The 13,479-nt window shown below is 49.1% G+C and overlaps 1 protein-coding gene across 1 annotated transcript in view; it reads left to right on the top strand.

Moving 5' to 3' along the window:
- The window catches only part of ZSWIM5 (zinc finger SWIM-type containing 5), a 271,830-nt gene that overhangs the window by 164,893 nt on the left and 93,458 nt on the right, over nucleotides 1-13,479 (top strand). Inside the window, exon 5 of the mRNA XM_086952301.1 lies at nucleotides 13,216-13,395. Coding sequence (XP_086808427.1) covers nucleotides 13,216-13,395 — 180 coding nt within the window. The remainder of the gene's footprint in view (nucleotides 1-13,215; nucleotides 13,396-13,479) is intronic.

Here is a 13,479-nt window from a genome sequence, read left to right as displayed (position 1 = left end):
TTGGCTATGACCACATTCTTAGACGTAATGTCTTTTGACTAAACTGACATCTGCACTCTTAGCTGCTACCTTTGTATGTGGCTGTGGGATGGTTGAATTGCATTGTTGTGTGTGATTTCCCCCGGCGCCCTGCTCTGACCTCCCCTCCATTTTGTTAGTGCTGTTGTTGTGTTCCCCTGAGCCCGCCACGCCTCCCAGCTGAGCCGCCCTCCCACAAGCACTAAAAAGCATTCCCCAAACCTCTCAGCGCTGTGATTCACTCGCTGCTCCAGCCTTGAGTGATCGCTCCCCTCGCTGCTCCTCACAGCGTGGTATTGTATTGCTGCATTGGAACCAAATAGAGTTATCTGCATAGCGCTTTGTAACCAAGTTATATTAGAGTTATCTGCATAGCGCTTTGTAACCAAGTTGTATTAGAGTTATCTGCATAGCGCTTTTTAACCAAGCTGTATTATTTGCATAGCTCGAATTGTTTGTAAGCTTCGTTATTTCATAGCGCTATTATCCCACAGCGCTTAGATTGCTTGAATTGCATTGTTGTGTGTGATTTCCCCCGGCGCCCTGCTCTGACCTCCCCTCCATTTTGTTAGTGCTGTTGTTGTGTTCCCCTGAGCCCACCACGCCTCCCAGCTGAGCCGCCCTCCCACAAGCACTAAAAAGCATTCCCCAAACCTCTCAGCGCTGTGATTCACTCGCTGCTCCAGCCTTGAGTGATCGCTCCCCTCGCTGCTCCTCACAGCGTGGTATTGTATTGCTGCATTGGAACCAAATAGAGTTATCTGCATAGCGCTTTGTAACCAAGTTATATTAGAGTTATCTGCATAGCGCTTTGTAACCAAGTTGTATTAGAGTTATCTGCATAGCGCTTTTTAACCAAGCTGTATTATTTGCATAGCTCGAATTGTTTGTAAGCTTCGTTATTTCATAGCGCTATTATCCCACAGCGCTTAGATTGCTTGAATTGCATTGTTTGTGATTTCCCCCGGCGCCCTGCTCTGACCTCCCCTCCATTTTGTTAGTGCTGTTGTTGTGTTCCCCTGAGCCCGCCACGCCTCCCAGCTGAGCCGCCCTCGCCCCTCCCCCTCCACCATCCATATATGACAGTAGTTCCCGCGCGCAGCGTTCACGCGCAGCGACCGCGCCCAATCCGCGCCGAAGGTGCGCCAAAGGTAAGCCCGTCTACGCCCGTCCGCGCCTGGACCGCGCCCAGCGCCAGACCCCCTGCCCCTCGCGCTCCCCAGCCCCCCCGCACTACCTACGATGCCACCACCCTCCTAGCCCTTAACCCTGGTCGCGCCCCCAACTGCGTCCAAGCCGCTCCTGGACGCACCCATGGACCTTTCTCTTGCTACTCCTGCAAATTCAGCGGCACCAACAACATCTCCGCCACGACCACACCACAGATTCCAGACCCCAACCACCTAGAATGCATCCTTCTCAACACCCGCTCGGTCCACAGGCACGCCATTGACCTTTGGAACCTACTAGACACCATCTCTCCTGACGTCGCCTTCCTAACGGAAACATGGATGAACGCTTCCTCCGCCCCTGACATCGCCATCGCTATCCCTGATGACTATAAGATCACACGCAAGGACCGCACCGACCATACAGGAGGTGGAATCGCTATCGTCCATAAGAAATCAATCCGCATCTCAACCAGCTCTGACGCCAACCTCGCTAACTCCGAACACCTTCACTTCCAGATCCACATCGACCCCAAGACCACACTCAGAGGCACCCTCCTCTACAGACCACCAGGACCCCGCGCAAAATTCAGTGAAGACATCACGGACTTCATCACTCCACACGCGCTCCCCTCCAAAGACTACATCCTTCTGGGAGACCTCAACTTTCATCTTGAAAAGATCAACGACCACAACACCGCCACCCTCTTGGACAACCTCGCCAACCTCGGACTTAAACAACTGGTCACTTCCCCCACCCACATCGCAGGTCACACACTCGACCCCATCTTCACCTCCAGCAACCATGTCTCCTTCAGCCACACTACGGATCTCCTCTGGACTGACCACAGCTGCGTTCACTTCACCTACAACAAGCCGAAACCCATCATCCACCTCCAACCAACTCTACAAAGAAACTGGAACAAAATCACCACGGAGCAGATCTCCACATCACTCCTTCAAACCTCCCCAACCCTATCTTCTAACGCCAACGAAGCCGCCTCCAACCTCACCCTTTGGTTATCCAACACCGCCGACACCTTAGCACCACTGAAAAAACGTCAACACAAACTTGGCAACAAGAAGGCCTCATGGTTCAACGATGATCTCAAGAAGTCCAAGAAACTGTGCCACTCCCTTGAAAAGGCCTGGAAAAAAGACCCATCCACCAGCAACAAGGACGCCTTCAAAAGCGCCATCCGTACTCACCACCAACTGATCCGAAAAGCCAAGAAAACAGCATTCAAGGATCGACTTGACAACAACGCCCACAACAGCAAGGAACTTTTCAACATCGTCAAGGAATTTTCCAACCCCTCGGCCAACTCCAACGACATCACCCCCTCTCAAGCCCTCTGCGATTCCCTAGCCTCTTTTTTCCACAACAAGATTGCTGACATCCACAACAGCTTTGACAACCAACCCGGAAGCCAACCCACCCTACCATCAGCTGACCATCTTCCCCCCGTTAACACCCTTAACGCCTGGAACCCAATCTCCACTGAGGACACCATCCGCCTGATGAATTCCATCCACTCTGGATCCCCCACAGACCCATGCCCTCACCACATCTTCAACAAAGCAGACTCCGTCATAGCTCCGCACCTCCGAGACGTCATCAACTGCTCCTTCAACTCCGCTACCTTCCCAGAAGACTGGAAACACGCTGAACTCACCGCCCTTCTGAAAAAACCAACAGCAGACCCCACCGAACTCAAAAACTACCGCCCCATCTCGCTTCTTCCATTCCCGGCCAAAGTCATCGAGAAAGCCGTCAACAACCAGCTCGCCGCCTTCCTCGAAGCCAACAAATCACTCGACCCCTCACAATCTGGCTTCCGAGCCAAACACAGCACTGAGACCGCCCTCATCGCAGCAACAGACGACATTCGAACACTACTGGACAATGGAGACACAGTCGCCCTCATCCTCCTCGACCTCTCTGCAGCCTTCGACACAGTCTGCCACAGCACCCTTCTACAACGCCTCAGAAACATCGGAATCCAAGGAAAGGCACTGGAATGGATCACCTCGTTCCTCACCGGAAGAACCCAGAGAGTCCGCCTCCCACCATTCAAGTCCGAGGCCTCTGAAATCAGCTGCGGCGTACCACAAGGATCCTCACTCAGTCCCACCCTCTTCAACGTATACATGAGCCCCCTCGCGGCCATTGCCCGCCAACACAACCTCAACATCATCTCTTACGCGGATGACACTCAATTGATCCTATCTCTCACCAAGGACCCCAGCACCGCCAAAACTAACCTACACGAAGGAATGAAAGAAGTCGCCGAATGGATGAAACAAAGCCGTCTGAAACTGAACTCAGACAAAACAGAAGTCCTCATCTTAGGTAAATCCCCCTCTGCATGGGACGACTCCTGGTGGCCGGAAGCCCTCGGAAATGCACCCATCCCGACAGACCACGCACGGAACCTTGGCGTCATCCTGGATTCTTCACTCTCAATGAACAGACAAGTCAGCGCCGTATCCTCCTCCTGCTTTAACATTCTTCGCATGCTCAGAAAAACATTTCGCTGGATCCCCACCGAAACAAGGAAAACAGTCACCCACGCTCTAGTCACGAGCCGACTGGACTACGGAAACACCCTCTACGCAGGTACCACCGCTAAACTCCAGAAGAAACTACAACGAATCCAAAACGCCTCAGCCAGGCTCATATTAGACATCCCACGCAACGAACACATCTCTGGCCACCTTAAAGACCTCCACTGGCTACCCGTTAATAAGAGGATTACTTTCCGACTACTTACCCACGCACACAAATCACTCTACGACATCGGACCAGATTGCCTCAACTCCCGACTGTCCTTCTACACCCCCTCCCGCCAACTTCGCTCCTCCAGCCAAGCCCTCGCCACTGTACCTCGCATCAACAAGACCACCATGGGAGGCAGATCCTTCTCATACCTGGCTGCCAAAACATGGAACTCACTCCCCGCTTACCTTCGCCTCAACCGGAATCACCTAGCCTTCAGAAAGCAGCTTAAAACGTGGATATTTGACAAATAATCCTCCTCCCCTTCCTAAGCGCCTTGAAACCCTCTGGGTATGTAGTGCGCTATATAAATGTTTTGACTTGACTTGACTTGACTAGTCAATATCACAAACTGGGGTGTAAGAACCGGTGGGTTTCCAGATTCAGGTGAAGGTAAACCACCAAAACGTTACTTAAGGTAAGTAACTCCCTCTTCTCCCCCAGCTGCCACCAATGTGTAACTGAAAATGGACTTGACTGCCAAAAATACCCACCCTCTGCCTCAGATTGTGACCAGATGTTCAGGTATTATTGGATGATTTACTCCTAATAGTAGACTTGCAATCCTAAAGATTCGCCAAGACTGCACCTGTGTAGATCTGGGAGCCCTGGAGTGTTCTGATCATAGATTCTGTCCTCTGCTACCAGCGTGCAGAAGATCTGGATTAGGCCACCTGTTTCCAACTGGATAGCTGCATGCAGTCAGCTGTCCAGCGCATCCTGCATTCTGGAGCCATGTGACAGGGCTTGGGCAGCCATGTACCAGCCACTCTCTAGCATAAGTACCTGTATCTTACTGAGCAGAAGTGTCCAGAAGTTTGCGGTCTTGTCAGTGCGCTGAATGTGGTTTACAATCTCGTAGTTGGATTCTCATTTGGTTTGCGTACTTGTGCCATCTGCTGGTGGGTCGGAAATGTGCATCTTATTTAGTACAACGTTTGTTTTCCACAATCCCTAGGTGTTGAATTTGCAGTGTCTGCCAGCAGACCTCCATTTTGATTTTGACCGTGATACTTTATCGTATGTGCAGTCATTGGCTTGTCTTTCTGACGTCGGGTAGGTCATAAATGACTAGTGCCTGGGTTCTCCGGATATGATGGGCATAAAGATCAGTTTTAAAAAATTGAGAATTCTCTAGAAAATGAATCATTTTTAGACCACAAACATTTTTCTGTTAAGGATTGAAAACACGCAGTGCGTTTTGTCCTGGGTTTCACAATTGGCCCCATGGATCGAAAGCTCTAATATGTATTGCATGTGTGAATCTGAGCCACCACGAAAAAGTGGAAGTCTTTCTGTGACTCACAACTCCCTACTTACGAAGCACATGTAATGGCCCCTGTGGCAGAAACTTTAGAGAGTGTGTTTTAATTAAATCCAAGCCTCACCTGGCTCTGAAAGAGGAGCAATTTCTCTGGGTTCACAACATTTTGCGGTCCTTAAAGCAACCTTCACAATCCCTAAACAAGCTCTAAAAAACTGTCTGATATTGGAGGAATTCTCGACAAAGTGATTTTCGTCAAAAGACTAGATGAAAATCCTGGCACAGAAGTTCTGCTCCGAGTACAGACCACACCACTGCCTAGTCACGGCCCACACACAAGCAAAAGTAGTCTTCCAAATTCAAGGTGACTGAAACTTCAGTACAACAGACGTACCAAAGTGGCAGATAGAAGTTAACCACAGAGAGTTTTGATGGCGAAATCACCCTTGCTAGGGCTTGAATTCATCCAACCACAAATAGGAGGCTGAAAAAGTTTAATTCTGGAAATGCTTCTGCCATTTAAAATGTTAAGCACACAATGGTAGATTGGACTAGAAGGGAGCTAGTTAAAGGGTGTGGATTCAGAGAGAAGTCAAAGTTGTCTCTGAAGAAGCTTCAGAGTAGGCTGCATACATTTTAAAACTTTAAGGAGGAAACCGTAAAGGCACCAGGCCCAGAAGCTATGTTCTAAAAAAACAAAAATGCAAAGCAGTCCATCCGAGTGGTGGACTAAGAACCCTCTCTAAGGAGAGGCCTAAGGACAGAAGTGAGCAGACTGAAGTCTAGAATCCCAGAGGGAGGCCCTCCAGTCTCCCACTCCCTCCTCACCACAAGACATTACAATTAAGTGTGAGGCATAGAGCTGCAGAATGTTTTCAAATCAAGCAGCAATAGGGGAAATGAGTTTTCTACTAGTCCATTTCTATCTAAGTATTTCCAAACCTGCCACCTCTTAACTTTTCAATTCTCGGGTTGACAGCTTATCAAGATCTGCCACTCAAGACCACATTATATAAGGGGTCCAGAAGCAGCCTGTTGGGTATTACTGGAGCCTGGAAGCCTTATTTTTGCAGCATGAATCCTTCTGGATTCACTATGCTGTGCTTGATTCCGCGGTCTAGTGGTTGGGTCCGAAATCGTAGTCTTTTCTTTTTTTTTTTTTTTTTTTTTTTTTTTGTTCTTTTCGTAGCCCAGGTGGGCTTCGACGTCCCACCTTTTGCTGTACTTCCTGTGACATCGGCACGCTTCCTGCGGAAGCTCCCACTTTTGGGCGCCATCTTCAGATTATTTTTTCTGCAGTTGGGTCTGGATCGTCACCGAGAGTCTCCAGAGGTTTTGGATGAAAAGAAGAGGGAAAAGGCGAAACATTTTTAAAGGAAAGATTGGAGAAGATACCGAAGAACAAGATCACCAAGCCGGGACGACTAAGGAGGAGAACTTAAAGATCTTCGACGTCCAACAGAGAATCCGCACACGGGGGGCCCCCTGAGCACAGGAATGGACAAAACACCCTTTAAATTCTGCCATAACTGCCACCTCAAATACGCGCAGAAGGACCAGCAACCGGTCTGCAACCTCTGCTTACTGGTAGACCACGAGAGCAAGGATTTAAACGCCTGCTCCGCCTTCACCCCGAAGACACTCTGGGTTAGAGAGAGACAGAGGAAAGCTAACTACAACATGCAAGGCAAAGGCCCACCTCCGTCGCTTCGGGACCTGGGCCTCTCCAGCGACGAAAAGGACAACATCGCCGAGGGATCAGATGACTACACTTTCGTAGAGACCGATAAGAAGGCATCTTAAGAGGTAGGAGAGACGTCGACCCCTAAATCCCTGACAGACTCTCGAAAGCCCCATCAGGACTCTTGAAAAACAGAGTCCAAGTCCTTGAAGGGAGCACTGGCGCCGAAAACCTCGACGGCCGCAGCTGCATCCAAGGACAAACCGCCCATCGGATCCTTCGAGAAGGACTCCCAGGCGGCGAAGACTGGCGAAAAGCCATGGTCGTCGAAGCACATCCCCGAAAAGGACCGCTCGACTTCGAAGGAGAAGGACCCGAAGGTTGCTTCGACGTCGACGACTAAGTCGAAGAGATCAGCCGAAACGCTCGACGCCGAGCATGCCGCCGAGATGGAGAGAAAAAAGAGAAGGCTCGAGGCCGAAATGGAGAACATCCTGAAAATGAAGAAAGAGTTCGACGAGAAAATAAGAAGGTTCACGATTCCGTTGAAGGCGCCGACGACTATCGTCGAAATAGAAGAGGAAGAGGAGTTAGACGCCGAAGGGCCGCTGAAAACTCCCAAACCCCAGGAACACGTCGATGAAGAGGGGGCCTACACTATGAGGAAGAAGGCGATAATGACCAGCGAACGACTTTCGGCTCAGCATCCTCAATGACAAGACCTGAAATGGCAGGACTTAGACTCAGAAAATCCGGAAGAGCCTGTGGATACTTAACCTTCGAGGCCTTCGCCACCTGATGATATTGGGGCCTATAACATGGTCATCAAGAATGCGGCAGCGGCCTATGGAGTCAAATTGGAGGAGGAAAAGCCAAAGGCATGTTTCCTTTTGGAGACCCTGCTCCCCACTCAAACAAAGAGTCAGTTCTTCCCCATGCTTCAGTGTGTCATGGACCAAGGGAGGGAGGCATTCAAGGACCCGGCAACCTGCAGGTCTGTGAACCCGAGGCCTGACAAAAAATACAAACACTCTTCTCATGTTCCTCCCTACATCCAGGGATCTGTCACAGCAGACTCAATTATTGCAGCAACAGCCAGAAAGAGGTCTAACGTACCAACAACATCAGGCCCACCACCAGACAAAGAAAGTAGGAGAATGGACCTGACTGGGAGAAAAATAGAGAGAAATGCAGCAGTACACTGGCACATGGCAAACTCAAATGCCCTACTGACCAGACACCAGTACCAGCATTGGTACGAGATGGGGCAACTGCTTAAGCACCTCCCAGAGGAATACCAGCAAAGGGCCTCACACCTGGTGGAAGAGGGGAAAAACATAGCAAATGCTTGCCTGAAAACAGCCTTGGATGGAGCCAACACATCCAGCTGGGAACGTCACACCAGACATGCCAGCAGGCGCACCAGGGCAACAACCAATTCCAGCAGGGCAGCAAAAGCAAACCTGGCAGAACCAGCATCTGGGCCAGTCCTTTCGCGGGAGGGTGGATGGACGAGGGCAGACAAAAAGAGGGGGCCAGCAGCCCACCTCTAAGTGACTCCGTCACGCAAAGCGTGCCCACCCACACAACCCTTCCGAGGGGGGAGCACAACAAGACCAACAAGGGGGAGTTACACAGACCAAACATCAACGAACATGTAACACCAGTAGGATGCAATAAAGACACTTCTTCCAGGAGTGGAAGAAGATAACTACAGACAAAGGGATACTCAACATCATACAGTTCGAATACTGCATAGAGCTGGAAAAGAAACCACCAAGCAGAAAACCGAAAAGGAATGCGCATTCAGGAAAAGAACTAGAGCTACTCCTAGAGGAATCACAAGAACTCCTCCGGAAGGAGGCCATCAAACCAGTTCCATTCAGAGAAAGGAACTTGGAAGTGTACTCAAACTATTTCCTAGTTCCAAAAGTGGACGAAACGCTAAGACCCATCCTGGACCTAAGGTTCCTAAACAAATACATAAAGACACAAAAGTTCAAAATGACATCCCTCCAAGAGGTCAATCCTCCGATAAGGGACGGAGACTTCATGTCCACCATAGACCTCAAAGATGCCTACCTGCACATCCCCATGAAGGAGCAGCACAAACATCTACTAAGATTTACTATCAACAAAGAACACTACCAGTTCACAGCCCTAGCCTTCGGACTAAAGTCCCCACCAAGGGTGTTCACCAAATGCCTCGCAGCTGTGGCAATGTACCTGCGCAGAGAAGATATTCACTTATACCCTTACCTTGATGACTGGCTAATAATAAAATAAAGTTCACACAGGACATGCAAGGAACTTGCACAGCGGGTCACAAACACCCTGACAGACCTAGGATTCTCCATACATTGGGGAAAATCCTTAATGGAACCAGAGCAAGTGAAGCTCTTCATAGGAGCACAGATCAACACCATACAAAGCAAGGTGTTTCTCAGCGACAAGAGAACACTTACCCTGCTGAAGGAGACAAGCCGCTACCAGAAGGGGCGAGCTCTGACAGTGAGGACAGCAAGCAAGATCATGGGGATGATGGCGACCTGCATACACCTGGTCCTCGATATTCGGCTCCCCATTAGACCATTCCAGGAATGGCTGCAACAGCAATGGCCACAGGCTACAGGAAGTTGGGAAGATCTATTGGTTGTAACGCACGCAGTGCACGAGTAAATTACATGGTGGAACAGAGAGAACATAAGGGGGAGGCCCTTAACACCACCAAGCCCAATGGTGACAATCACCACAGACGCATCCCAGAAGGGATGGGAAGCACACATGAACAAACTCAAAATGAGGGGTCTGTGGACTCCAGCGGATGCAGTCAGACACATCAACTACCTTGAACTGAAGACTGTATTCCTTGCCCTGAAGGCATTCCAGAAAAAACTGTTCAACCAGAGAGTGTTGATACAAACAGACAACACGACAACGATGTTCTACATCAACAAACAGGGAGGAACACAATCTGTCGTACTGTCCAACCTAGCGCAGGAAATATGGAGATGGGCCATCCCACTCAAAATAGACCTGCTAGCCATACATCTACCAGGGAAGGACAATGCGGAAGCAGACTGGCTCAGTAGACAGACTTCAGCATACTGCGAGTGAGAGCTCAATGCTCAGGAAACACGAAGGCTATTCAGGAGATGGGGAACACAGAAATAGACCTATTTGCAACACACCAGAATGCTAAATGCCGACACTTCGCCTCCAGGCAACCAGAGGAGCGATCCCAGGGGAATGCCCTATGGATAACCTGGTCGAAAACATTTGCCTACGCTTTTCCCCTGATACCACTGATACACAGAGTACTCAACAAGTGCAGAACCAGCAACATGAAACTGATCCTGGTGGCACCCCAGTGGGACAGGCAGACCTGGTACTCACAGATAAAGGAAATGGCACAGGGTGCACCCCACAAGTTCGGGAAAAGGAAAGACTTACACTCCATGCAAAACGGAGAAGTACTACACCCAGAGCCAGAGAGCCTCAGCCTAGCAGCATGACTCCTAAAGACATAGTTTGCACACCTAAAGTTACCTGAGAGCACCCTGTGGGTGCTACGAGAGGCAAGAAGACCTAGCACACGAAGGTGCTACATGGCAAAATGGAAGAGGTTCACACAATGGTGCAGCAAGAAGAAGCTACACAAGAAGATAAGGGAATCAACAGTGCTAAGATATCTCACGTACCTGCTGAAAGCAAAACTAAGTCCATCCTCGCTAAGAGTACACCTAGCAACAATAGTAGCCTACACAAGAGGAGAAACAGGGAAGAGCTTCTTTACATCACAGATAGTAAAGAGATTCCTGGAAGGGGCAAAGAGGATCCACCACCAAAGAGGATGCCTCGACCGGCATGGAACCTTAATTTAGTCCTAACAGAGCTCATGAAAGCGCCCTTTGAACCCATTCATAAGGCCTTCCTACAAATGCTGACAATGAAAACAGCCTTCCTGGTGGCAATGACCTCGCTACGCAGGGTAAGCAAACTACAGGCACTAACGCTACAAGAACCCTACATCCAAATAAACAATGATAGGGTGGTAATGAGAACTAACCCACACTTTATGCCAAAGGTGGTGTCAAGGTTCCACATCAACCAGACAGTACAAATACCAAGCTTCTTTCAGAAACCGGCCACAAGCGCAGAGAGGGCACTGCACACTCTGGACGCTAGAAGGGCACTACATAGAAAGAACTTAAGAGCGCAGGAAAACAAAGCTTTTCTTTGTATCCTTCGGAAGCAGATTCCTGGGTAGACCAGTAACAAAGGGGACCATCGCACAATGGATCGCACAAATGATACAATTCTGCCACAGGTAGGCAGGCCAAGAACTAGCAGAAGGGGCATGAGCCCACTCTACCAGTAAAAAAAGGAGCAACAATAGCCTTCCTGGCTAACACACCCATTCAAGACATATGCCTGGCGGCAACATGAGCTTCAGTGCACACGTTCACTAAGCACTACTGTATGGATATACAAATGAACAAGGAAGCACAAGTAAGACAGAAGGTGCTTCAACATATATTCAACAACCAACGCTTATCTTCCACCCAGCCGCCACAAACATAACAAATCGCTAGAAAATCTATGCACAGCATAGTGAATCCAGAAAGATTCACGCTGCAAAACGAATAGTTTCTTACCTGTCGGTGTAGTTTTGCAGCTTGAAGATCTTTCTGGATTCACTAGCGAACCCACCTACCTCCGCCAGAAACATGAGGCAGGAGAAGGTGGTAATACAAGGACAATCTAGAAACAGACACCTTAAAGGACAAAGCGGAAAAATCAATTACTTGAAAAAGAAATAGAAAACATTGCTAAAAGATTCACAAACAGAACACAAAAACAAGAAGAAAAATCCGAAGTTGGTGCCCAAAGGTGGGAGCTTCCGCAGAAAGCTTGCCGACGTCACAGGAAGTACACCAGAAGGTGGGACGTTGACACCCACCTGGGCTACGGAAATAAAAGACTGATTCCAGACCCAACCACTAGACCGTGGAATAATGCACAGCATAGTGAATCCAGTAAGATCTTCAAGCTGCAAAACTACACCGACAGGTAAACTATTCGTTTTATTTTTTATATCCCATGAACTAGACCATGGTCACCACCTGACACAGCATGAAGTTGGACGAGATGAGTAGCAAGAGGGAAAACCCTCCCAGACCAGGATATTGGATCCTGCCACCATGTTGTTGGCATGTGGGGCGCAGCTGGATGGCAGACAGCACTGGAGTTTCTAATGGGTATTCCTCACTGTAGCTTCCTCACCTTGTGAATATCTCTGGTTGAGGAACCTGGTTGGAATACAGAAGACCCTCCATTGTACACTGCTAGGCACTACCGTGGAGAACGTTTTGTGGTAAGGACTCCAATAGCGCACCACAAGCAGACTACAGTGACGGATGTTACATACATGTTGCTTTTGGGAGGCACAAATGTCACTTCTGCTTTGATGAAACTTCATGTAGCCGCTCTAAAAGCTTCTTGGAGAATTCAGCTTATGGGATACATTTTCATTATACAAGTTGTCTAAATATTCTTGTTTAGCAGAAAGAAAATGTTGTAAGGGATGTAAATGTGCTAAAGTTAATGGCATTCCAATTGCGCTTGGCAGGTGTAACCTGGCTCGTGTCGTGGAAGGTAACTTTTCAGCTAGCAACTCCCACTTAGGTGAAGTTGTAATTGGCTAACATTAGTTTTAACTGACCTGTTCCTTCAGATACACAGAGTAAGTATAGTGCTGTGTGCACATCCTACTTCCATGCCAAAGAGGATTACCCCCTTCTATGTCATCTACAACTTTTTCAAGCCGTGAAAGTCTTACTGTTAAGTAACTGTGCACCATCTTTGAACCCAGTCCAATATCCAAGTGTAAGACTGGAGCTAGAGGCACAACTGTGCACTGTGCCAACCCCTCCAAGAGCCCAGAGCATGCATGGCTTCAGGAGTCCTCTTTCTGTCACTCTCTACGTTGGTCCTCCGTAGAGCACTGAGCAGGGTAACCTACTCACAGGACTAAAGGCTCTTTCTTACTTCCTGATCAGTGGATTGAAAGTGGAACTTTCCATACTGTAAATGTTTGCAAATTATTTGACTGCATCAAGATCAAAGTGTCTGAATACGAGGGCGTTTAGAGCAATAAAATGTAAAGTTTGGTGCACTCCACTCCTACACCCCCAGTGCCTTCTCCATGGAATCAATGTGGGAGAATGCTGGGATCCGTGCAGAGGAGTTTTTGTTGGTTTTTTTTATGGCGTCTTGGTTAAATGCCGTTCTTGTTTTTCAGGTGCCCTCTGGGTGTGCATTGTGTTAAACCCGCACTGCAAACTAGAGGAGAAGTCCAGTTGGCTGCGGCAGCTTCGCAAGTGGGGAGACCTGGACGTGTGCCCGCTGGAGGATGGCAACTATGGCAACGAGCTGCCCAACATCACCAATGCGCTTCCACAGAGCTTAAGCCATGCCCATGGTGAGTGCTTGTGTTGGTCTTGGACTTCCTGTCTGGTGGGCTGGGGCCTGGGAGTGGCTGAAGTGAAGCAGCTGACATGATTGT

The sequence above is a fragment of the Lissotriton vulgaris genome, chromosome 1_1, assembly GCF_964263255.1.
Source record: "Lissotriton vulgaris chromosome 1_1, aLisVul1.2, whole genome shotgun sequence".
Classification (NCBI taxonomy): Eukaryota; Metazoa; Chordata; class Amphibia; order Caudata; family Salamandridae; genus Lissotriton; species Lissotriton vulgaris.
This window is presented reverse-complemented; position numbering and strand designations above follow the sequence as displayed.